The 24,119-nt window shown below is 45.9% G+C and overlaps 4 protein-coding genes and 1 long non-coding RNA gene across 10 annotated transcripts; 4 read left to right on the top strand and 1 right to left on the bottom strand.

The window, feature by feature from the left end:
• Positions 1-112: 112 nt before the first annotated feature.
• Positions 113-3,228, top strand: LOC146287960 (alpha-soluble NSF attachment protein-like). The gene is made up of 11 exons (XM_084698045.1): positions 113-322; positions 432-514; positions 645-761; positions 905-951; positions 1,085-1,162; positions 1,296-1,351; positions 1,481-1,565; positions 1,696-1,800; positions 1,978-2,046; positions 2,161-2,211; positions 2,297-3,228. The coding sequence occupies exons 1-11, from the start codon at positions 228-230 to the stop codon at positions 2,396-2,398; spliced, it is 888 nt and encodes a 295-aa protein (XP_084554171.1). The 5' UTR covers positions 113-227; the 3' UTR covers positions 2,399-3,228.
• A 670-nt stretch (positions 3,229-3,898) lies between these two features.
• LOC146287959 (uncharacterized) lies at positions 3,899-7,251 on the top strand. Of its 2 annotated transcripts, XM_084698409.1 has the most exons (3): positions 3,899-4,176; positions 5,401-6,365; positions 6,506-7,251. In XM_084698409.1, the coding sequence occupies exons 1-3, from the start codon at positions 4,131-4,133 to the stop codon at positions 6,515-6,517; spliced, it is 1,023 nt and encodes a 340-aa protein (XP_084554535.1). In that variant the 5' UTR covers positions 3,899-4,130; the 3' UTR covers positions 6,518-7,251. The 2 variants fall into 2 exon arrangements, with proteins under 2 accessions (XP_084554535.1, XP_084554536.1); XM_084698410.1 differs by lacking the exon at positions 6,506-7,251 and having other exon boundaries at positions 5,425-6,475.
• A 424-nt stretch (positions 7,252-7,675) lies between these two features.
• LOC146287958 (uncharacterized) lies at positions 7,676-8,362 on the top strand. The gene is made up of 3 exons (XR_014755094.1): positions 7,676-7,854; positions 8,143-8,192; positions 8,278-8,362. It is a non-coding gene; the product is annotated as an uncharacterized LOC146287958 (long non-coding RNA).
• LOC146287957 (uncharacterized) lies at positions 8,126-12,309 on the bottom strand. Of its 5 annotated transcripts, XR_014755093.1 has the most exons (6): positions 10,404-12,309; positions 10,057-10,311; positions 9,335-9,934; positions 9,191-9,246; positions 8,497-8,585; positions 8,126-8,175 (listed from the first exon to the last, which is right to left on the bottom strand). XR_014755093.1 is itself a non-coding variant. In XM_084697472.1 (4 exons), the coding sequence occupies exons 1-3, from the start codon at positions 10,933-10,935 to the stop codon at positions 9,354-9,356; spliced, it is 1,368 nt and encodes a 455-aa protein (XP_084553598.1). In that variant the 5' UTR covers positions 10,936-12,309; the 3' UTR covers positions 8,958-9,246; positions 9,335-9,353. The 5 variants fall into 5 exon arrangements, 1 of the variants encoding a protein (XP_084553598.1); XR_014755091.1 differs by having other exon boundaries at positions 8,497-8,600; positions 9,191-9,934; positions 10,404-12,307; XR_014755090.1 differs by having other exon boundaries at positions 8,126-8,585; positions 9,191-9,934; positions 10,404-12,307.
• A 1,054-nt stretch (positions 12,310-13,363) lies between these two features.
• LOC146287956 (insulin receptor substrate 1) lies at positions 13,364-23,734 on the top strand. Its single transcript, XM_084698386.1, has 3 exons — positions 13,364-13,718; positions 15,095-18,256; positions 21,316-23,734. Exons 1-3 carry the CDS (start codon positions 13,364-13,366, stop codon positions 21,321-21,323), a joined length of 3,525 nt encoding a protein of 1,174 aa, XP_084554512.1. The 3' UTR covers positions 21,324-23,734.
• The last annotated feature ends 385 nt before the right edge of the window (positions 23,735-24,119 follow it).

Genomic DNA, 24,119 nt, shown 5'->3' with positions numbered 1-24,119 from the left:
ATTGAACTATTTTTGGTCAAAAAACTAAGATTTTTCATCTGAGATATATTTAAAAAAAATAATTACATCTCTTGGCGTGCGACAGAGTCCAACACTTCCGGTTGACGTGACGTACTGGGGTTAGTGAAAACACTACTGGTTACTGCTGAGAGTAGAAATTGTACTGTCAGCGACAGGGACATATTTAATCCTAACCCAATAAAACAAAAGCCACGAGAGACTACAAAATGGATCACTCCGTTAAAGAAAAGGAAGCCATGGCCCTTATTGCCGAGGCGGATAAAAAGATTAAGTCACATTCAGTTCTTGGGAGTCTTTTTGGGTATGTCTGCCAGCTCGTTTAGCGTACTGTAAACTGTATTTTAGCCTGCGTATTGTGGCCGATGATGGTTTGTGTTGTAATTTGTGTTTATCACAATGCTTTCTTCCAGAGGTCCGACCCGTAAATACGAAGAAGCATGTGAAATGTATGTGAGAGCAGCGAACATGTTCAAAATGGCAAAAAACTGGGGTGGTAAGTTGGGTATTTTTGGGGGAAAGACCAATCCGCAATGCGATCATTTTAACTTTAGTGGTGGTGGGTGGGGACAACAAACTTTTGTCAAGTTATAATAACGGTTACAATTTGATTTCCTTTCTTTCAGCCGCTGGTAATGCATTCTGTCAAGCAGCAAGACTTAACTTGCAGATGGAAAATAAACTGGATGCTGCTATTAATTTCATTGATGCAGGGAATGCCTTCAAAAAAGCAGACCCACAAGGTATTCCAAAATGTTTCACAATTAATTGCAACGCCACAAATTACAATGTAAAAAAAAAATCTACTGTATGTCAACTTAAAATACTATACCAAATGTAACAGCGGAACAGTATATGATGTATTCTTATGGACTTATCTCTACAGAGGCAATCACCTGTCTGGGTAATGCCGTTGACATATACTCGGACATGGTAAGAACCATGTCTACATGAGTTAATTTAACAAAACTTGACAAACAGTAATTCTGCCAATTTGTAGTCGACCCGGATTACTGTAAAATGCGGTGATTCGTTGCACATCATGTCTCACCCATTGTGTCTGCAGGGTCGTTTCACCATTGCAGCTAAACACCATATCTCCATCGCTGAGGTCTATGAGACGGAACTTTTAGACATTGAAAAGGTCAGCCACTGATAACACAGAACCCTGTCAGGATCCATAGATAACAGAGAAGCTTAATGTTTAACATAACTTCACATTTTGGATCAATCAGATTAAATGTAATCTGAGTTCAAATGTTTGTTGCTGTCAACAGGCTATAGCTCACTATGAGCAGGCATCAGATTACTACAAAGGCGAGGAGTCTAACAGGTATTCAAAAAAAAAAACGAACCCTTCATGCATCAACACACACTGATGTATTTCCTTTCATTTGCTATCAATTCTTGTATTTTGAAATCTGACCGACGACTGATTTATTCTTTGAAATTATAATGGCAGTGCTGCGAACAAGTGCCTTCTCAAAGTAGCCACCTACGCCGCTCAACTGGAACAGTACCAGAAAGCCATTGAGATTTACGAGCAGGTTTGGATTTATCATCAATTCATTCACAGATGTGCTCCTGTGAAGTAACACATTATAATTTTGTAACAGGCTTTAGGTCCTGCTGCAGTGTCTCGTGGCTCATGTGACAGATGTGTTGTTGTGTGCTTAGATTGGGACATACGCGATGGATAGCACCCTGTTGAAGTACGGCGCAAAAGACTATTTCTTTAAAGCAGCACTGTGTCATTTCTGTGTGGACATGCTGAACGCAAAGGTAACTACACATATTGATGTTGTTTACTTTAAGGATCAGTGTATGGCCTGATTATGCAGTGTGAATTATAATTCAGACAGAAATAGTTGTAGATAATCTAGTCAAAACAACTGTATGTCCCAGGTCTCATTAGCTGGCTGTAAATATTAATTTTCCAATCCTTGTTCCTCCCCTTAGCTGTCGGTTCAGAGGTATGAGGAGATGTTTCCTGCCTTCTCAGACTCTCGAGAATGCAAACTGGTTAAGGTGAATCTTTTGTTGTCTGTAATGACTGGAGCCTGCAGATGAAACCTGATATTGTTTCTGTGCGGAACAGCCACTGTGACTGCATTTAAAAAAATCTCTGTTTTTCCTGAACAGAAACTTCTAGATGCATTTGAGGAACAAGATGTGGATGCGTTCACCGCTGCCGTAAGCTTTGTCTGTTTTTGTGGCGTTTTCTTTTTGTGTTCAGAACAGAGGTATAGCCTTTCACACTATTATTTTGCCTTAACAGGTGAAGGACTTTGACTCAATCTTCAGACTGGATCAGTGGAATACCACTATGCTACTGAGAATCAAGAAGACCATACAGGATGATGAGAGTGACCTGCGCTAACCTTTGCTTAGCCAAGAAATATATTTGAGAAATATATTTTAAAAAAAAAGATAAATCCTTTAACTCAAACCTGAAATTAATGTATCCTTTTACAATCCTCAATGATCCGTCTTACTTTCCATTCCTCTCAGGTTTTTCCACAACCTTTGTTTCTGATCTATTCATCCCTTTAAAGCTTCACATGGATATTTGTGCACTTTTTTTATTTGTACTTAATTTGTTCCTTGTTTTTTGGTTGGACGAATGTTATTTATTTTTGTTGACTACGGTTTGATCAACCTTTCATGTTATTTCCTTACTGTATGTGATTGCGAGTCAAGCAATATGGGCTGTGGCCCACACCCCAAAGAATACCTTTGATAACAAATAGTCAATAGAAAAGAGATCATTGGAAACTACTGGTGATATGTTGATATGTCGTATGTGTTACATTATGTATATATGTTCCACTATTGAAGACTTCTGTTTTACATCATCCCACAGTAAAGCATAAGTTATTGCTTAACCTAAATTGTCCTTTTTACAATTGATTTATTCATGTTCAGTGTCAGTTCTAGCTATTGGCAGATGTATCCTCTGTTTGGAAATGCATCTTACATGACTGACCTGCCAGCAGCCATTCCACATTATTGTAATTATGTAATATGTTTTTATTGATGTAACACGTGTATTATAATAATTTAAATGATCTGTTTGATTCTTGCACTGGGATATTTTGTTGATGGGCATGACTGGAATATACTTTATTTTTGATCTTTGATTATTTATAAGCATGCATCCTATTTATTGTTGAACCGTAAATGCATCGCAAATAAAACTTGACCAGATAAGTTTCTTTTGTTGCATTGTTGTATGTACAGTGGCATTGAGAACCACAGAACATTGCTGTGTGAATTACTTTCCTGGGATTAATCGTAATAAAGTCAACTAATTTGGTGTTATGCAGTAATAACTCTCAATACTACCTTTTTATCAAATCTGATAGTCCCTCAAACTGGATCGGTCTAACCCACCTGTTAACTACTTTGACTCAGTTTTGTCAAATTACGGAATCAGATTAAGGGATATTACTTGTGTGAGAATATGGTTGTAGGTTGCAGCACAGCAATGGCAAACTGAGAAATTACTATTAACCTTGAGCACAAGAGGAATGGTGATGAACCCTACTGTGGAGACGGGATCTGTATCCCCAGAAAAGGAGGGGGGGACCTCTGGGTCAGGATTCTTCTCAAAGTCGTCCTCTGGCTTCTCAACTTGGTTCTCCTAAACACAAAGACCCTAAAGTCCCTATTGGCCTAAAAGAGAAACGTTCCGAACTGTTACTTGACCATAAGTAGAGCACAAGGGTTCCTCCTCCTCAGTCTCACCTAGCTCTCCTATTGGTCTGCGTTGTGTAAAAGATAAGGACAGAGGGCGGGGTTTCACTGAAAGAGACTATATGATTGGCTTTGAACATCGCCGGTCAAAACACCAATCGCGGCTTACAGAGATAAACCTTATTTGACACATTATAACACTGTTTCTTGCGAGATGTTGACATCGGATGCCACACATCTTCATTTCTCTCTGAGTTTTGTGTTTATTATACCGCGGTCGTGTATATTATTAAGCGTTGTCTAACCAGTACAATAGCAGGCAATACGAAACGTTTGACCAATTAGTGGTTGATGTGGGCTACATCTCGTAATTCTGTTTAATTGCACACAATGCGAGACTCAGCATCACAGCACAGATGTATTGCGTGTTTCAAGGGATCTCGGGAAGAACGATAACGGAAGGTAAAACTTTTTTACCTAACATGCATGTAATGGGGCAATTCTATTTTATTCTTACGACTCACATGATTCATGGTAGGCAAACCTTAAATTCTAAACGTATGAATGCCCTGTAGGCTACTATGCTAACTTTTCAGATCACACACCATGGTAGCCTCTTTCAATCCCACTCGCCATTCTAGGTTAGATATGTGGGTAATTTACTAGTGAGATGAGCTAACTGTGATAAGACGGTGCTATTTTTATCAAAATGAACTTAATAAAGTTATGTCGATTTGATATTTATTAAGTAGGAATAAGCTGAAACGTGAATACTTTTGCGCTTTTTGGGCAACGAGGGCGGGGCCAACTATAATAAATGTTGGGAGGGAAAACGAAGACAACAAACCCTCCAAATGTAGGCCACCGCGCGTGACCCAATTCCTCGCACACACAACACAGGGAGGGAATGTAGAGCACGGCTCGCCCGCCCCTCGTCACGCCTCGGCACAGTTCCAGGCCAGGTTTTATAAGCCAGAACGGTTCAATGAAGAAAAAAAAACAAATACGATGCTTATTTAGAAGTTCACAAATTGGTTTAATTTCCTTGGTTTAGTACGGAAAAAAAACACAGATACAGCTTGCATGCTATTGTATTGGGTTGTTATGATAATGTAAACAGCTACAGAACAAAACAATTGCCGTCTATTCCGTTAGGGTGAATAGTGTGGCTATTTAACATTGTGGGAAGGGAATTCGGGTTACATGATAGCAATAAGAAGTTAATACTATACTTGACATTAGTTTGAAAGCTAGATTGACAGGGTGATATATATTTTGTTTTTGGGCACCTGGCATAGCAATCACCCTTCCTCTGACCTACTTTTCACCTTACTTCATACCTGCAAAGCTATTTATATCCCTGACATGGGGTTGTGGGTGCAGTAGACGGCATCTTCAACTGGTCTGACACTTTCCGCTCCTTCGGACAATTAACCCAAACACAGCGTTCAGAAAAATATGTTTATGTAAAATTAAGACTGGTCAATTCTACATTCAGAGAGTAAATGTTGGACAGTAGGCTGTGTTGCTGCTTTTGGAGTATGGTAGAGACTAGATGTAATAGAGACTAAATGTAGCCAGGCAACCTAGATTTTGATGCACTGATTGATATCTCTGCATGGCATTACCGTGTAACAACTCTGTGGTTATTGTGACTGTGCTGGTGGCGGATTCCTAACCTGCCAGCTGGTGTTCCTGGTGTGTTGGTAGAGAAGCCAGGCATGGAGGAGAGGAGGTGCGCCGCTGTTGGGGCACCAGGGGACCCAAAGCTCCGGACGTCGGTGGTCAAGACCGGCCAATCGGCTGAGGCCCACCAGAACAGCGTGGGTGAGGAGGTGATGGCACCCGTCAGAGTGAAGGAGGAGGACGTCTCCGAGGTGCCGCTGAAGGTGCCCAGGTTCCAGTACGTGGATTTCCCCTCGTTGCATCAGTGCATCCGACAGATGACCGTGCCTCCTGTGGACAGCTGGCTGGAGGGCTGTCCACTACAGAGGTCCTCGGCACGCACAACCCTCAGCCCTAAAGAACCCGTCCAGCCCAAGTTTAAGTACGTGGATTACCCGTCTCTGCACCACTGCATCAAGCAGCTGTCAGTGCCTCCTCTGGAGAGCTGGAGCTCAGGCCTAGCCAGGCCCCGGGGAGGTGGACAATCCGTCTCCCAGCCCCACTCTGCACAGGGACGTCAGACAGGAGAGGACAGTGCTGCACGCACACACAGACAGGGGGTGTACACAGCTTTCCCATTCCCTGGTCCTGAGCCTGGCTCCGTGCAAGAGGTGACCCCTTCCGACCAGGCCGCCGGACGGCATCTGAGTCGCCCCACCAGAACCTGGTCCTCAGGAGGCCCCTGTGGCTCCCACAGTCCCTCTGAACGACCCTCCAATCCATTATCTTCTGGAAGCAGCAACAACAGAGGAACGAGTTTGTTCACCGGGCGTGATGACGGATCATCTGCTGACCACCAGTCCGCTGACGGCGTGATACAGAGGAACACAACTCGTCCTGTCCAACGGGTCCGGGCGGACCACGGCAACACGCTGCATCACAACCGGTTTTGGAGAACCGTACCGGAATCTGTCTGTCCATTCTGCCAAAAGATGTTTTCAGATTCAGAGGAATTACGCGTCCATCAGAGAAGCCATTTGGAGAAAGTGAGTGTGACACATGGGGTAATTTCACGTGTTTGAAATGCCTATAATCAAACTTTTTATATACTGTGCTTGATAAAAATGTATTTGGTTGCTTATGTAATGTGCAGTGAACATGACTTACGGTTGTGGTGTTCTTTCAGAGGCCTCACTGACACCTTGGGTGAGGAGAAGTTTGTCTGACAGTGAGGACGAAGCTCCTGGTCTACTAGCTGAGACACTTCAGAGTGCGGCACTCTCTAAAGGCTTTATAGTTAAAGAAATGCCTTCTGTCTCAGTACTTTAGTGCTCATGCACCTTTTATTACATTCAAGTTGTCTGACATCGGAGACAACAGTGGTCTTAATTGGCTTGCCGTGACTCTTGAGGGTCCTACAGCTCTTCAAAGGTTTATTTTACTATGACGGGATACACAGACAGGAAGATCAGCAAATTAATTGTTGTTTCGATGTCAAGAATTAGACTGAAATGCAGTGCATTCATTATTGTGTGTGTATAGCTTTATTGTTGTTTTCTTCTTCTTCTTTGGAATGAATGCCAATGTCTCCCTGTTTACACGCTCTCGCGGGTGTTGTTTTCCTTCATGGCCTGAACACTAGATAAGGGTGTCGGCCCCTATCCACTGGGGAAGGCCGTCTGGTCAGACATTTGAAGCTGAAGATACAGTTCCCTTTAACGTTCAGCCCTTTGACTTGAGCTGTGGGCTAAAACAATACAGGCTTTTTAATAATTTCCTACCCAGTGTTTTTATGATTTGTATGTTGATGTTTTGATTACAACGATTAGGCCCCTGTGTCATTGCTCGTTTAGTCTCTAATGAACATAAAACTTAAAATTTGCTTTCAAATGTTAACTGTTAGTGTGCATTAAAGATTTTATATCCAAAAAAGATCTACTCTCTCGTCTACAATCAATACTCTTCCCATCTATTCTTCAGTTCCTGTTAAATTGTGTGTCTGTGGCGCAATTATCTGGAGAATTGAATAGTTGACATTTGGTAGAGGTATTGCTCCGGAACTAGGTACTTAGTAAAATAGTTAGTATTAGCGGTTTCCAAGGATTAAAAAGTTCGTCGAATTTAAACGTTTTTCGTTGACCGTCATATTGAATGTTCTCTCTAGTCTCAAATTATATTTTCTGACCAGTAGGTGGTACGATTGGAACCCAAGCCATTGCCGGAGGTGTCCCTTTTATATGATCGTGCCCAAACTCCAATTAAATTAACACAAAACAAAACGTCATATTAATCACCAACAGCATCACAGTCAAAGGCACTGTTTGGTAATCTACGTTTAAAGGCGTCCTCTAGCATACTCCGCCCAGAACCAGGGACTTTCCATCCAATTGATGGGAAATTCAGGTGCTTTAAATTTTGTGTTCAATGCATTCTCGGGTAAGAGGCTATCGTGATACTACGCCGCGACATTTCCTATGATAAAAAGTAACGTGAAAAGTGGGATTAAAGCATATGGGGACACAAAATCAAGGAATTGTAAGTAGTTTTGTTGTAAAAAAGCTGCTTGTGACTGAGTGGTTGAAATTGTTATGTTTTACTTTTAAAGCGTTTATGCTACCTTGATACAAGTTTTCATTTTCGGTTTCGTATTTTTTCAATCCTAGACTATGCTTTTATAAATAGCACTTTATTCAACAGGCTTTAAATGAATCCCAGATGCAAGCCAAGTGATTCTACGAGATGTTAGCCCCCTGACCCCTGATCTGAAGACACACTGTCATCATTGAACCATACACTGTTGCTTTAACCAGTCTTTATTTACAGGTGTTCCAATGGCAGAAGTACCCGTAGGGTTACCTGATATGAATAAGAGAGTAAGTTTTGGGAACAATTAAAGAAAGTGAAAACTTTAAAATGATTGAAATTCCATTAAACTTCCATTAACCCGGTTCTCCACAGTGCCCATCTTGTACTTCCATTCTCGCCCACATCCTTGGAGAAGGAGACTCAAATGATATGGCCCAGTGTCCGCAGTGCCCTTCCGCACCATGGCTGTGCTGGTCCTGCCTCTCCCCCTTGAAAATCACCCGTAAAACTCCCACAGGACGCTGCATCAACCGTTCATGCCATCTGGTGAACACCCTTCTCACGTGTGACACCATAACGGGTAACGCTTACCTTCAGGGCTGCCCGGTGTTCCGTGCCTGCCCAAAGTGTCGCTGCTTGCTCATGCACTCATCTGGATGTAAATACGCAACTTGCCAGAGCTGCAAACACAAATTCTGTTTCGTCTGCTTAGAGCCAGCAAGTGAGTGCAGGAAAGATAACCATCTGTACTTTTTGCCATCCTGTTCTAAACCTAGAGCAAGCAGGCAGATTTTCCACTCGTGAGCAATGCTGTTCTTGTTGCTCTGTGTCTTAGTTCATTTATTGACTAAATACAGTTGGAATGATACACTTATGATCCTTGATTTTTGCTGTACTTTTCTATATGCACTTTTTGTATGTCACCTCAGATAAAAGTAGGCCTATCTGTTCAATCAACTGTAATATTTACAATTGCCGGTATGTCTTGACTTGTGTCAATGTGTTAATTCCTACACATCCAGATGTGACTAGACATGTGAAGCACAGAGGTATTTCCAATCTAGTGGGATTTTATTTATCTGTTACTGTAAAAAATACATTACCAGATCATCCACATAACGCAAACACTTGCAAAGAATTCCTTCATTTTAAAAGGTTTGCACATGATTACACTGAAATCTGACATCTACCCTTCCGTTGTCCAGTAAAAAAATCATAAAAATGAAAATAAAATTATAGTTTTTATTTATTATTGTTGTTGTTTTGTTTAGTTTTCTTTACTTACTTTTTTACTGGGCTCTGTGGTGGGGTTTAGGTTTGAGGCTGGATATCTGTGTTGAACTGTGGACAACGGTGAAGCATCATTGATTAATCGTAAGAAGGGCTATACAAATAAAATGTGCTTGAAATACGGTTCGAGTTACTCAACATTTACAAAAAAACAACTATCAAACCAGCCCAGTCATGGAGTGGGAGCGTTGGTGAAAACGTAGCCCCCCACAATTTCGGAAAGTCTTTCCACACTGGCTGCAAGCATAGGGCTTCTCTCCTGTGTGGATACGGAAATGTCTCGTCAGAGCCCAGGAGTGGCGGAAGCGAGCGTTGCACACGCTGCAGCCGTAGGGCCTCTCTCCGGTATGAATGCGCTGATGGATCTTGAGATGCTCCATGCGGTTGAAATCCCGGCCGCACAGAGAGCAATGGTACGGGCTCCGTCCAGGTGGAAACAGGCTATGTTTGGGGTTCTTGTTGGGGTCTTTGGGGTGGACGAGACTGCGATGCCGAGAAAGCTCCTCCGGGAGGAAGAACTTCTCTCCGCAGACTTTGCAGGTGTGCCGGGGTACTCTGTTGGTGACCTCGTGAGGCCCCGGGGGAGAGGCCCCGGTCGAGCTCCTGGGAGGGAAGGGCTTGGCAAAGGCCACAGACACGCCTGCAGCTGGGGGGACGGTCGAGGACGGAGGGACGCCTGCAGCTGGAGAAGACAAGATGTCCAAGTCTGGTATGTCTGAGCTGAAGTTGGGAGAATCAGCTAAAGGGAGACACAAAGTGGAAACATCAGGTCGTGTCATTCATGCAGAGAGTACAAATTCTAAGGTAAACAATCAGTTGCATTTGTGAAGAAATACGATGATACAAATGTTTAGCACTCACACAGAGAATGGCTGGTAGAAGGAACAAATGAATCTGGATCATTGTATAACATCAGAAGAGGCTCTGGTCTCCAGTCTTCTAGCAACTTGGACTGAGCAACAGAGAGCCTGTCTGCACAATACTCCTCTTCCGTTTCACTGGACGGACTGAAGGTTAAGTTACAACCCTGATCAGACGCCTCCACCTTCACCTGAACCCGGGGTCCCACATCAGCAACTCCTGGATCATTTCTGTGCACTGCATCATCTTCACTTCCTGTCACATAACAGAATAATAAACATGCATTACACAGTAGAATACATTCAAATACATCGTGGTCTATTCATGGTGCATATTGAAGTAGTTACCAAAATCCTCTTTCTGGTCTGAGATTGATGGACTCTCTATATCTGGCTTTATATCCTGGGTGAAGACACGACCATCTTCTCCGATCTCACAAAACGATTCGTTTATGTCTTTAACTTCTGTTTCAAATTCTAGTCGATTTGTAGGACTAGTTGCTTGGTCTTCGAATGGACTTTGTTTTTCTGCAGTTGTACTGTGTGAAACGTTCAGACTATTTAGTAGCTGATGAACCTGAGCAGTCGCGCTGACTCCATTTGTAACAGATTGCTGTGGTTCTACTTGGGCACTTCGCACAGAACATAACTCGTTTTCGGCCTCTTGCAGGCGAAACTTTAAGGATTTGTTGTCCCGCAGTGCTTCATCCATTTGATCCCGCACATCCCTTAACACCTGGCCAACCAACTTTGTGATTTCAACCACAGCTATCTCAACGGCTACCCCAAACGCATTATGAATGGTCGCGGTTAGCTGGTCTTGAAAAGAAAAAGTCAATTCCGCTACAGCCGTATCGGGAGGAATCCTGCTTGCCGACATCTCTTGCCTCCGTAAAGACCGTCCAACGACTTAAAATCTGACTATGATAAACCTCTAATTTATTGGAGTATAAATGTAGCTAGCTATCAATAATCGTATTTTACATGCACCTAACACCTACTTAGCGGTTACAGTTGGTTAGCCTTACCTAGGCTATGCCAGCTAAGTAACAAAAAAAACTACCGTTTGATGTACTTCCTTCCTGTTTTATAGTCGGCCAGCCATTTGTTTGACAAAACGCCCTGCAAAATAGACTTCTAAAACATGTTTTTGGTCTAAGCTTTAGCTGTTATACCAATACTATGCCTCGAATCATCTAGCAAGGAAGTGTACATTTTCTCAGATTTTTTTTCTGTTTAAGCATGGCTAGACAACGCTATCACAAACACAACATTATCTAAAAATGTATTAATAATTACAGTAAACTATTGGTGGTATTGCAGCAAAATGTATTACTATTAGTATTAGCCTTTCAAACAACCCAATGGCAAATAGGACCAGCTAGAGCTAAGTCGAGGCAGACCACGATAATAATATTTTCTTACCTCTGGGTTGACTCTTGGTTGACCAACCTTATTTGGTCTGGTACATCACAGTCGACCAAATCACAGCCAATGAAGAGACACTATTATACTTAAACACACTCGAGAAGGTTATAATCATACACATTTTCATACAAATTATGATGGATATTTTTGGTCGGGAATTATTTGCCAAAATCCCATGATGGTGGTCCTTAAGGACACAATCAAACACTGTGACATACCGTCCTTGGTTCTATTTCCAGCTGCCTATTTTAATGTGTAGCCTATTATAACAACGTTAGTCCTAGCAGTAGCCAAATCATTAGAGATGGGTAGGCTATGGCTGCAGCCTGCAGCCTCCCGTCTCATGCCCTCCCGTCTCATGCCCTCCCGTCTCATGCCCAAGTTGTCCAACGGTAAATTCAGAGGGTCAAAAATGCTAAATCGCGAATTATTTTACGGATGGAGTTAAAGGTTAGTTCGTGAGCACGTTTGTTGCAATAAATTGAAAAACTTTTTATCAATAGGCCTATATTATTTGCGGATTTCTGGATGTTATTGTTCTGTCCCTGATGTTAACGTATATTTGATGAAACCTGCGATGTCCTTCATTTAAACGGCATTAGCGTTCTATGTTGACATTTGTTAGCGAATATTAGCTAACGTTACCTAGAGCAATTTGTGGTTGCAGACTTTGATGGTTTCTTTTTGTGATTGTCCTTAAGGTACACATCAGTGTCTTAAAAATAAAAATAAAAAGAATAGCACCAGCACGTCCCCCACGCCACGCCATGGATGCCCCAAGGCCCTGGCCTTAAACTAATCCTAACCACAACCGTCGTTGTTATGCCTAAACTCAACCGGGCCTCTCAGGCTGCAGCCGTAGAATGGATTGTAGTTTGTTGTCTAGCTACGTACACCAAAGTAGGAAGGAGAAATAGCGGACCAGACGAGCTTTTATTTTGAAAAGTAGGGGCATGAGACGGGAGGGCATGAGGCGGGAGGGCATGAGACGGGAGGGCATGAGGCGGGAGGCTGCAGGCTGCAGCCATACACTCTTTGATCATTACTATTCCCACCGTTGACCCAGAGGAAATGCTAACTTATGCCACCAGGTGTCGCAATAGCGTTATGAAACTGGAGTTGTAAATCAAATAATAAGACAATCTGTCAATAGCCTATGAGAGGGGATTCCGCAGTGAGCAATTTGGTAACACAGTTTGGTTAACATATCTAGCATATGTTCTTTACAGGTGGAAGAAATAATACTATAATACTATCAGATCATTGTATTTGTTTTCTCCAGTAATTTTTCAATGGATGGGCCATATTGAAAAATCCTAAAGCCAATTTCAATTTTTTAAGCTTGGCTTGCATACAGTTTCAGGACAGAGTCAAGAAATGTAAAAAACACCACTTAAACCCAAATTGTTGAATTATTAAGTTATTATATTGTGGAATGTGCACAAGAAAGCAGTCTGGACCCGATGCTCTAGTACAGCCCGTGCGCACTGAGAAGACCCCACTCAGACCAGCCATCGGATTGACGTCTCCTCAGTAGCAGAGAAGAGGGTATCACCTGGGAGTGAGAGCAGAGTCTAAGAGGCCCACGGACACAGACGGTAGTACAAGAGCAGCAATTAAACGGCAGGATCAGCGAGGACAGCGTGGACGTCAATCGTTGCATGTGCACGCCTGTGTGCGCAGACGGGCGCACGAGAAAAGACTAGTTCAAAATAACACATGCTTGAATTAAATCGCTCATCACCATTGCGCGCACGGACATGATTAAGGAACGTGCACATGATGAGAGGGAGAAGAGGAATGCGGCTATTATGAATTAATAAACCACAAATTCAGACGATAGTTTTTTTTATCAAGCAAAACAAGGATTCCGCCTCGCCATGGAGAACCAAGTCACCGAGCTGCAGCAGGAAAGCTACGAGGACGTACGGAAAAGCGGCTATCTCCGCAAGCAGAAATCTATGCACCGGCGATTCTTCGTGTTAAGGGCGGCATCGGAACAGGGCCCCGCTCGACTCGAATATTATGAGAACGAAAAGAAATTTCGCAGTAAATCACCTGTCCCTAAAAAAGCACTCAATCTGGAGACTTGCTTTAACATCAACAAGCGGGCGGATTCCAAGAACAAGCACATGATAGTGATGTATACCCGCGGGGAGAGCTTTGCCATCGCTGCAGACAGCGAGGAAGTCCAAAACGAGTGGTACCTGGCCATGCTGGACCTTCAATGTAAATGTAAGCAAGATAAATACATACAGTGTTTATATTCCCTGTAGCCATAACGTCTAGCGTTAAATTTAGTTCGAACACGTTGGATTGACATCCATATGACATTCACAACAGATTTCTGGACATCATGGTGTTGATATGAAACGGAATCCCTCCAGAAATGAGTTAAATGCAATATGTAGTTTATTGTACTGTATTGGCTGAGGACATTTAATTATAGGCCCATAGCTGTTATTCTGAGCGCTTAATTACATCTAATGGGCAGGTGTATGGCGCGCTTCAGAGGGGTGGCAGACTGCGCTGATGAATGCGCTGGGTTTCAGCAGCAGAATCTGAATCCACACCATTTCGTTCTCTTACAATAATCGGTATCTCTAGATTTGTATCTCCAGGTTAAATTTTTTATTGAACGGTTTCCAAATATATGCCACTCCATATATCCTACTGATGCTATAGCCTATAGGCTATTCTCCACAGTGTGCAGCGCAGGCTGGTTGCACCCATTGCGGAGATGCAGCGTAGTAGCCCGTGTTGTTGTTTTTCTACACATTGCTCTGCATGTAGTGCGCGTAACCTACATTTCTGTGCTATGGCGTTGGCCGTGGGGAGGCGAGCCGCAGAGTCCGTGTGTTCTTATCGGAAAACGGGTTTCTGTCGGTTCCCTCGTGCTTCGTTTGTTATGCTGTAGTCTACCCCCCGCCCATTGCGCTAATATTAAATTACAACAACCGCTAACGAAAATAATTCATATTAAAATTAATATAGGCCTACGCAATTGGATGCTTGTGATCTTATGCTCTGATCATCGTAACACATTCAGATCGTATTTTTATTGCATATAATTATCATAGGTTGTTTCATTTATTTGAACCTATGGCATTATTACAATACTTAAGTGTGTGTTTCCTAAAGGGGCTTGTTGCTGGTGTTAGAATCTCTCTAGAATAAGTGCTGTTTCAGCACTTACGTGACAAACCATGCTTCATGCGGACAAATTTAGTTTTTAACAGAATTCTTCAGCAGGCGTTGTCTTTTATCATGTTACATTTAAAAATACATTTACAAAATAATATAGCATTGTCTGACATACATTTTTACACTCAATCACCGCTTTGTTACTGTTGTATCATGAATGGTCCATTGTGCAGTTGAACTTTCATCTTCATTATTAGAATGATGTTGCTTTGTGGTACTTCAAAGTGATAGGCCTAGTGTTATAATGCAGAACATGCTCAATCCCTAAACTGTGTACCACACCAATACACTTCAGGTGTTAAGTCTTGCCTTCCTGTCCAACTCAGTAGTGTCTGTTCTCTATGTCTTTTGTTTAGTGTTGGTCTTAGTAAATATCAAATGTATGTTGATCTCTGTGTTGTTTCCAGGTAAAAGCCCTGAAGACTGTGGCAGTGGAGGTGAGTGTGGCCTCCCCTCCCCCGGCCCCGCCTTCAAGGAGGTGTGGCAGGTGAAGGTGTGGCCTAAGGGCCTGGGCCAGGCCCGGAACTTGATTGGCATCCACCGCCTGTGCCTGACTGACAAGACGGTGAACTTTGTGAAGCTGAACTCGGACGTAGCCGCCGTGGTCCTACAGCTGATGAACGTGCGCCGCTGCGGACACTCTGAGAACTTCTTCTTCATCGAGGTTGGCCGATCGGCCATGACGGGACCGGGGGAGTTCTGGATGCAAGTGGAGGACTCTGTGGTGGCCCAGCACATGCATGAGACCCTGCTGGAGGCCATGAAGGCCCTGAGCGAGGAGTTCCGGCAGCGGAGCAAGTCCCAGACTGTGGGGGCCTCCGGGGGCGGGGGAACCGCCTCCAACCCTATCAGCGTCCCCAGTCGCCGCCACCACCCCAACCTGCCCCCCAGCCAGGTGGGCTTCTCCAGGAGGGCCCGGACCGAGACCCCCGGCGCCGGGGGAGGGAACAGCACCAGCACGTCCCCCACGCCACGCCATGGATGCCCCAGGGCCAGGACCGCCAGTATTGGGGGTCGGGCGGAGGATGGTGGGACCTCCACCAGGGGGGCTTGGGCAAGTTCCAGCCCCAGTCTGAATGGATCCTGCTCCACCACCCCCACCTTCAGGCCCAAACCCACCAGGGCTCCCACCCCCGCCAAGATCACCCTCAGCTTGGCTCGCTACACCCCCAACCCCGCTCCCTCCCCGGCTCCAAGCCTCTCCTCCAGCTCGGGTCACGGCTCCGAGTGTGGGCTGGTGGGGGCGGCGGTCGGAGGGGTAGCAATCTGCTCTTACACTCGCATCCCACAGAGAGTGTCCGTCTCTGGGTCTCCCAGTGACTACGGCTCCTCAGATGAGTACGGCTCCAGCCCAGGGGAGCACTCCCTCCTGGTGCCCAGTCTGCCCGGGGGTTCCCACGGGGGGCTGAGTCTCCACGCCTATGGAGAGGTGTCCTCCAGCTACATAGTGATGGGCCAAAGGGAGGGTCTCCCCGGCTCTCACAAGCACTCCCAGGGCCGCAGAGTGCTGCGTCGCTCATCCAGCCGGGAGTGTGAGGCGGAGAGGAAGCTGCTGAGCAAGAGGGCGTCCCTGCCCATGTCCACCCAGGAGCGCTTCGCCCCACGCAGGAAGGACGAGGAAGAGGACGAGGACGAAAAGTACGCGGTGATGTCGAGGAGCGTCAGCCGCGAGGCCCTCGTCTCGTCGCGGGGCTCCGGGGGCGAGCGGGGCAGGGCGAGGGCGGTAGGGGAGGCCCGGGGGAGGGCAGACCCGGGGAGGGGTGAGCCGGGAGGAGGGAGAGGAGACGGGAAGGTGGACAGCGGCTACATGTCCATGCAGCCTGGCGTGACGGCTCCTCCCGCCTCCCTCCCGCTCTCCGTCGCTGTGTCCGAGTCCTGTGCTAAACCGGACGACGAGTACATGGCCATGACCCCCAACAGCAGCGTCTCCCCCCCCCAGCACATCCGCCCGCCGGTGTCCGAGGGATACATGGTGATGTCCCCCAGTAGCAGCTGCTCTCCAGACCTGCACGGCATGGCCATGTGGGGCAGCAGAGGCAGCATCGAGAGCCGGGCAGGCAGCGACTACATGAACATGTCCCCCATCAGCATCCGCTCTGCCTGCAGTACCCCTCCCTCGCACCAGGAGCAGCACCCCCTCCAGCCCAAGATGGCCTGCTCCTACTTCTCCCTGCCACGCTCCTACCAGCACACGCTCTCCACTCGCTTCGAGGATGACCTGGGCCAGTGCAAAGGCAAGCAGGGCGGCGGTGAACGCGATGGTTCTAGGAGCAGGGGAAAACAGATGGGTTACAGCAAGAGAGACAAGGCCAACGTAGGGCATGGGGGAGCCGGCCCTCTCTCCCTCTCCTCCTCCTCCTTCTCCTCCAGCTCGGCCAGCAGTGAGAGCCTGGAGGACAAGCCCATGTCGGTGGCTGCTAGCGGAGTGCTACGGCTAACCAGAATAGGCCCGGGGTACAGGAGCTCAGGAGCGCGCTCCAAAGAAGGAAGCCACCAGCAGAAACGTGGCTCCGGTGGTCCGGGGCCTCAGCACCAGAGGAAGGGCAGGCCCCTCAGCGTGTCTGTGGACATGTCTAAAGCCAACACGCTGCCCAGGGTGAAGGAGAGCCTCCTTCCTGCCGCCTCGCAGAGTCCCGGCGAGTACGTGAGCATCATGTTCGGGGGGAACGGGATGTCGGGGACGCACGGAACCCCTCGGCCCGTGCACCGCCCGGCTCTGTGCCAGGACTCCACCGGCCTCCCCCGCAGCTTCTCAGCCCCGCTGTCCACCTCTGCTGAATACGTCAACATGGACCTGGGGAGCTCCCCCTCCCTGACCCCTGAGGGGTCGTCGTTCGGCTCCCTGCGGGGCCCCGCCGCCCCTCAGGCCCGAGAAGAGTGCAGGAGGCCGTCTCCCGCAGCAACGGAGGGCAGCGGACGGCACAGGACTGCCGCGGCCATGGCAACCGCGTTGTCGGACTCCCTATTCACGGAATACACGGAGATGGCCTTCAGCCAGGTTGGCCCCGCCCCTTCCCTGGGCTCCGCCCCCTCACGGGGCCCCGTCTCCTCCCTTGGCCCCGCCTCCCCTGTCGGAGCCTCGCTCCGCACCTCAGAGCAGGACCCTGGCCTGGTCGTCTCCACGGCGACGGCCTTCTCCTCTCCTGACAAGGGCGGCCGGCTGGTCAGAGATGACCCTTTGGGAAGAAGACGCCACCATTCAGAAACCTTCATGACCTCCCTGTCCCAGCACCCCTCCTCCTCGGCCCAGTTCCTGGTCGCTTCCGGGGCTCACCAGGGGATGGAAGCCTCTCTGTGGGAAAACGGCCAGCCAGCCACACCCGCCACGCAGTCCTCCTCAGCTCTGTCAGCTGAACACGGCCTTAACTACATCGATCTGGACCTGGCCATGAGGGAGAGCCTCCAGACAGGGCTGGAGGGAGCTTCCGCCCCCCACAGCCTCTACAGCCCCGCCCCCGGGGGGGGCCTGGGGACCAACGCCATTGCTAGCCTCAACACCTATGCCAGTATCGACTTCTACAAGTCTGAGGAGCTGAGAGCACAGCAGAACAGTCGGAAGGATGGGAAAGGTAAGGTCTTTACAGACAGGCCTTCCTGCTTCAAGGCAACTGAATACAGGCTTAGTTAAAGCCATTTAGTGAAAGAAGAAATGGTCCTGAATGCTAACTTTATAAATGTGCTCATATAAATCAGCAGTCCCAGTCTCTCCCATGTATAGTTAGTTACTTAATGTACTGTAGGTCACAGATATAGCAGTCATAGATATATTGTATTCAGTCAATAAATATAAAGGCAATCAAAATCCACCTCAAAATCCTGTGCAGTGACCAGAGTTGTTCATTTTGTGAGTGAAGACTGTTTATTGGATAGTGTCCACGTATTACCCTTGAGCCCTCTGGCAGAACCTGGATAAGCACAGTGTGACAGAGAGACTGGAGAAGAGAGCAAGGTATTTTGGGACTTTAGATTTATTTTGCTTACGTCAAAGGAAGCCTCATTCGCTTTGTTTCCTTAGTGATGCCAATGAAAGTGTTGTTGTTTTTACTCGATTCCTGCTTCCACTTTGACTCCCAGCCCCCCCCCCCCCACCATCACCGCCCACAGAGTCAGTGTTTACCTGTGCTCACTCTGCAACCCACAGAGTCAGTGTTTACCTGTGCTCACTCTGCAACCCACAGAGTCAGTGTTTACCTGTGCTCACTCTGCAACCCACAGAGTCAGTGTTTACCTGTGCTCACTCTGCAACCCACAGAGTCAGTGTTTACCTGTGCTCACTCTGCAACCCACAGAGTCAGTGTTTACCTGTGCTCACTCTGCAACCCACAGAGTCAGTGTTTACCTGTGCTCACTCTGCAACCCACAGAGTCAGTGTTTACCTGTGCTCACTCTGCAACCCACAGAGTCAGTGTTTACCTGTGCTCACTCTGCAACCCACAGAGTCAGTGTTTACCTGTGCTCACTATGCAACCCACAGAGTCAGTGTTTACCTGTGCTCACTCTGCAACCCACAGAGTCAGTGTTTACCTGTGCTCACTCTGCAACCCACAGAGTCAGTGTTTACCTGTGCTCACTCTGCAACCCACAGAGTCAGTGTTTACCTGTGCTCACTCTGCAACCCACAGAGTCAGTGTTTACCTGTGCTCACTCTGCAACCCACAGAGTCAGTGTTTACCTGTGCTCACTCTGCAACCCACAGAGTCAGTGTTTACCTGTGCTCACTCTGCAACCCACAGAGTTTGTATGTTTGTGTTTGTAGGTTGTTTTCTTGCCCTTGTTGATGGTGGTGAGTGGTATGCCTGTGGCTCGCTCTGTGAACGTGAGCTTGCTGTGTGTGTGTGTGTGCTGTAACTACACACAATATGATCTCTCAGCTTTACTGCCTTTTATCGACGGGGAAAGACGGGTTCAAACTCAGTGCTCTCTCCAGCCGACAGAGACAGAGAGAGCGTTTCCCTGGTTTCTCTCCACAGCTCTCCTCTCTTTGAATTCATGTTGATGCGTACGGGCCTCGGCCGCCCCGGTCACTGTGTCAGATCACTGCGGTCTGTCTGTCTGGGAGACGGGATACGGCGCTCTCCTTAATGGGCTTCTCTCGTTGGAGGAGAATGTGGTCTCGCTAACAACAGGAAGTGGTCCTGACGCGGAGCTTGCCTTCAGGCTAGACGGTGGTGATTCTCTGCCAAGGCGCTAGAGATCTACGCTCTCGTTATCACAAGTGGGCGTTCGCAGAGCTGAGCAAATTGATTTGTCTGCTGGTAACGAGCCATTTCACATGGATGGATGTGGAGGAGCCGGGCCCGGGTGAGGGGGGTTGGGGGAGGGGTCAGGTGAGGGGGGTTGGGGGTTGGGGGAGGGATCAGATGAGGGGGGTCAAGGCAAGGACCAGGTGGAGGGTTTTGGGCAGGGGCCAGGAGTTGATGTTGGGCGTGCGTGTTCCTGGGGGGTTCCTGGCTGGAGGGGGTTAGGGGGCCCTGAGAGGTTGTGGATGCTTGGGAGGAAACCAGGGTTGTTAAAAGGAATAACCGTGGATTAGCCAGATTATGGAGGAGGGGGATGGGGGTTTTAAGTGTTGTTTGAAACGCAGAGGCTTGGCCAACTGCAGGAAGAGAAACAAATATAAAGATGCTAGGAAGGTAATGCAGGGTAGAGCACAACTTATATACAGAGATGCTTGGTTATGTCCTTCAGTCTCTGTGACTCTAGTTGTCCTTCCAAAGACCTGTTTCCACGTTCCCACATAAACACTACCTTTCTACAGCAAGTGAACATAACAGTTCTGTAGTCTCTCCAAGTATAAAGGACAGAGTAAATGGCTTCTCAGAAGCTTGTACAACAGCGTATCAGATACAAATCAAAGCTGCAAACGTGCCAAAAATAGAATTGTTGGATGTGTCTCGCCGCCAGACGAGGCGGCGTTGGGGGCCTGTTCAGTCTGGAGACAGACGAACGCATTTCCCACTGGCCCTGTTTAATGATCTGTGTTCAGATTGGGACAGAGACAAGGAACCAGATCTATTGATTGACATAAGCCACAGGAGGGTAATTTAGGAGGGATCAATCCCCTGTACCATTTGCGAGGAACAGAGAGTGGAGGCGACTGGATTCTCGTTGTATGACTGAATAAATAAATTAAAAGTTCAGTCGAGATCTGATTTTTTGTGATCTGATTTTCAATTGGGATAGAGACAAGGACGCAGATCTATTGATAGCAGTCACTAGTCACAGAAGGGGGGAGTTCTTCTAATTTTGTGGACAGACATATTAAACATACTGGTCTTGTAACTTTAGGATGCAGGGTTGTCTGTACATAAGAGGGAGGGCTTTGGAGTCTGTGGCTGAGAGACGTGACTTTGCTAATGGAGATCATCACTGCCAAGGTGAAACAGTAGTAGTGCTTGTGTGCAGCAATCAATCTGCTATATTTACTCAACAAAGACTTCAAATTGAAATCATCTTAATTATTCATTCTGTCTCAGAAAAGGAGTATCTGTTACTTTTCAGGAAATGTTACGGCGAGTTTATCATTCCTAGATCATCGTTGATTCTAACTGATTATTGTCATTAATAGATAAGCATAGATCATTAGTTTTAGAAGGTTTAAAGATTGTTTCTTTCTCTTTTGTTACAGAATGTTAATGACCCATCTTCTTCCTGAAGACCTTCCTGCTGACACAGCACCTGTGCTGCTGCTGGACTCAGAAGGCAATTGGTTGTACGTCCCAACAAACGTCCAATAGGAAGAGGAGTTGCGTCAGTGAAGACACACCCATCATACCACTATGAACTCTTTTACATCCTGGTCTGTTCGGTGCAATTTACCAAATGTGTGCCAAAAGGCTACTGGCTAAATGACAGGGTTTACTGAAGTGCGAACATCCAGCCAATGGAGAGGGATTATCAGAACCCTCGCCTGACAACTTGGAGTCCTGGATATTTTCTTGTTCCTCAACATAAACTTCAGAAAATTGTTATATAAATGTGATATATTATAATGGTACATAAGAAAAGATATATCGTATACATAATTAAAGCTACATAGATATATTATATACATATATACTTTTTTAAGAAAGTGCCTCATTTTTGATTGTAGCTGTTTTTACACAAGGAATCTTGAACACCGGTCAACAAGAAAGGAAAAAAATGTCAAAATGTCCTTTCTTGAATTTAATTTGTGTGTTCCAAAAATTGTGAATATGTGGAAAATGACAACACGTATTAGAACCTTATATTGTACTTGTAAGCTTAATCAGCCTGCCTTACATTGTCAGTCAGAAGTTGTAGATGAGTAGAAACCTGTTTACTTTCTGCTGCTCCTCACACCTCAGCCTCGCTTCACATCACAACTCAAACACACACGCACACACACACACATACACACACTTATCTAGCTCCCAACAAACACACATGCGCACACACACACATACACACACACTTATACAGGGTACAACATTACAGATGAACTTTAATGATTGCCTAATTTATATTGCAGACACTCATGGTGTCACCCGCTGTGATATTTCAGTTTTAATAGTAGATCCATTCGTCCCACATATTAAACCCTCAGACTCACTTTCCACACATACCTCCTCTCCCATCAGTGCAAAGATGATCTCCTTACAGTAAATAAACAGGGTAAGATCCACCACACAGTTCCTCTGTGCACCTGGTCAGGACACTCAAGTGCCTGGCTAAGCTCTTCATTGTCCACAGTCACTCAGTTACACTCTACCAGTTACACTCACTCAGTTACAGTCTGTCTCTCGCTGTCCCTGTCTCCTGCCACTGTCCCCTCAGAGTCCCTAGATCCCCCAGTAGGGACCTGCCCAGTGATAAAACAGCTTGTTTTTCATGTTTGATGTTCAAACCTAGAAAATTCCAGTCTAAAGTGTGGTCATTGTTAATTCCATGCGGCCAGCAGTTAATCAGACGGAATTATGTTGGTTGTTTTTTATCTTTTTTTATTTCATAGGCCAATATGCAGAGGATTTCTAGAGTCTCCTTGTTTGTGAGGCTCTGTATTGTGAGATATCTCACACACACACACCAGCTGAGTCCTGAGCCTAAACATTTCTGTAAGGATCGTTACCATCCCTGCCATGTGACATTTCATTATTTGCACTTAAGCTGTTTTGTTGTTTCTCATTTGATCACGTTGTCACGTTATCTAATTGCGTATAACGTTTAATCTGATTGGTTTTTGAAATAACTTGAATTGAACACAGCCCATTACTGCCAGTATCTTGTGCTTATTGCCGAAATGTTTGTGCCAAAATCTGGAATTACAGATAGACAGTTTGATATACATTTACGTCATTACATTTAAGGTAGATATAAAACCAATGCTGTTAGTTCAGGTCTCTCTAAATCTATGTTTCTTTAATCTGCCTTTCTTGCTCCCATGAAATGATTATTCTAATTGGGGATTGTCATCAGTGATCTTCTCCTACCTCATAATCATCTCCAGGAATCTGAGCAGATGCGACAGTTGGTCCTAATCCCCTTGTGCAGTCTGAGAAGGGTTCAGGATCTGATCTAAGTCCCCAACAATTTAGTCTTATAGAGTCCGGTGTGGTACCTACTCTACTGTGGTCTACTATGGCCGCTAGAGAAACGTCAAAACAACAGCGTTGTATTTGAGTCTGTATTCTTTTACCTCATGTTTTCAATGCAATTTTAATTATTGCCTTATTGTCTGTACTAACGGTCACTCGACACCCAAGCAGCTGTACAAATGCGCTTTGCATTCTAGAATAATCGGAATTCCGTCCGAGCGTTCTGAACATTCATACTTTGGAGAAACGCAGAGTTTTTCCTTAGAGGCCGTAGCCTGTTGAGAGCAATGCGTCATACAAAATGTTGTTGAAGAAAGGCGTTTAAAATTGCCTGCTAGGAGATGAGGGAAAAGGGTATGATATGTACAATCAGGGTAATGGTCACAATTACCAAGAGAACTGTACCTATTTTAAAGCTATTATAACAGTTTGACTATGATGTGTATTGTAAAGATAAGGAGGTGGAGTGTGTACAGTACAGTATTCTGTGTATAGGGGTGTAGGTATTGGGGTGCGGGTGGGGAGGGGTGGGGGGGAGGTGGGGGGGGTAACATGACATGTTATGGTAACAAATCTGTAGATGGAAACCGTTCAAACAGATAAATACTGATGATCTTTGCCTGTGGTGTAGACAGTCACTTTGTTTCGTTGGACAAAAAGGAGAAAAAAAAGATGGAAATATCTAAAAAAGTCTACTGTTTTCTTTTCTTTGACTTATTGTATGCGTGAGAGTGCAAATATTTTCCAAAAACGATTTGGAAAATAATTCTAACATGATTTGCCACAGTAGAAAACAATAGCAGTCTAGACTGTAAGCCATCCTGGAGTGCAGGATAAGTCCTGTCGACAGAGGGTGTGCTGTGCGCGTGTGTGTATG

Source organism: Hypomesus nipponensis, chromosome 5 (genome assembly GCF_054491055.1).
Source record: "Hypomesus nipponensis isolate SF chromosome 5, ASM5449105v1, whole genome shotgun sequence".
Classification (NCBI taxonomy): Eukaryota; Metazoa; Chordata; class Actinopteri; order Osmeriformes; family Osmeridae; genus Hypomesus; species Hypomesus nipponensis.
This window is presented reverse-complemented; position numbering and strand designations above follow the sequence as displayed.

Excerpts from the sequence above, each read along its gene's own strand:
- LOC146287960 (XM_084698045.1), top strand. The coding sequence starts at position 228 with ATGGATCACTCCGTTAAAGAAAAGGAAGCCATGGCCCTTATTGCCGAG. Across the intron at positions 323-431 it reads GTTCTTGGGAGTCTTTTTGG|AGGTCCGACCCGTAAATACG; the intron begins GTATGTCTGCCA and ends GCTTTCTTCCAG. Across the intron at positions 2,047-2,160 it reads GAGAATGCAAACTGGTTAAG|AAACTTCTAGATGCATTTGA; the intron begins GTGAATCTTTTG and ends TTTCCTGAACAG.
- LOC146287959 (XM_084698409.1), top strand. The coding sequence starts at position 4,131 with ATGTATTGCGTGTTTCAAGGGATCTCGGGAAGAACGATAACGGAAG. Across the intron at positions 4,177-5,400 it reads GGGAAGAACGATAACGGAAG|CTGGTGTTCCTGGTGTGTTG; the intron begins GTAAAACTTTTT and ends CTAACCTGCCAG.
- LOC146287957 (XM_084697472.1), bottom strand. The coding sequence starts at position 10,935 with ATGTCGGCAAGCAGGATTCCTCCCGATACGGCTGTAGCGGAATTGACT. Across the intron at positions 10,312-10,403 it reads AGACCAGAAAGAGGATTTTG|GAAGTGAAGATGATGCAGTG; the intron begins GTAACTACTTCA and ends GTTATGTGACAG. Across the intron at positions 9,935-10,056 it reads TTCTACCAGCCATTCTCTGT|CTGATTCTCCCAACTTCAGC; the intron begins GTGAGTGCTAAA and ends GTCTCCCTTTAG.
- LOC146287956 (XM_084698386.1), top strand. The coding sequence starts at position 13,364 with ATGGAGAACCAAGTCACCGAGCTGCAGCAGGAAAGCTACGAGGACGTA. Across the intron at positions 13,719-15,094 it reads GCTGGACCTTCAATGTAAAT|GTAAAAGCCCTGAAGACTGT; the intron begins GTAAGCAAGATA and ends TGTTGTTTCCAG.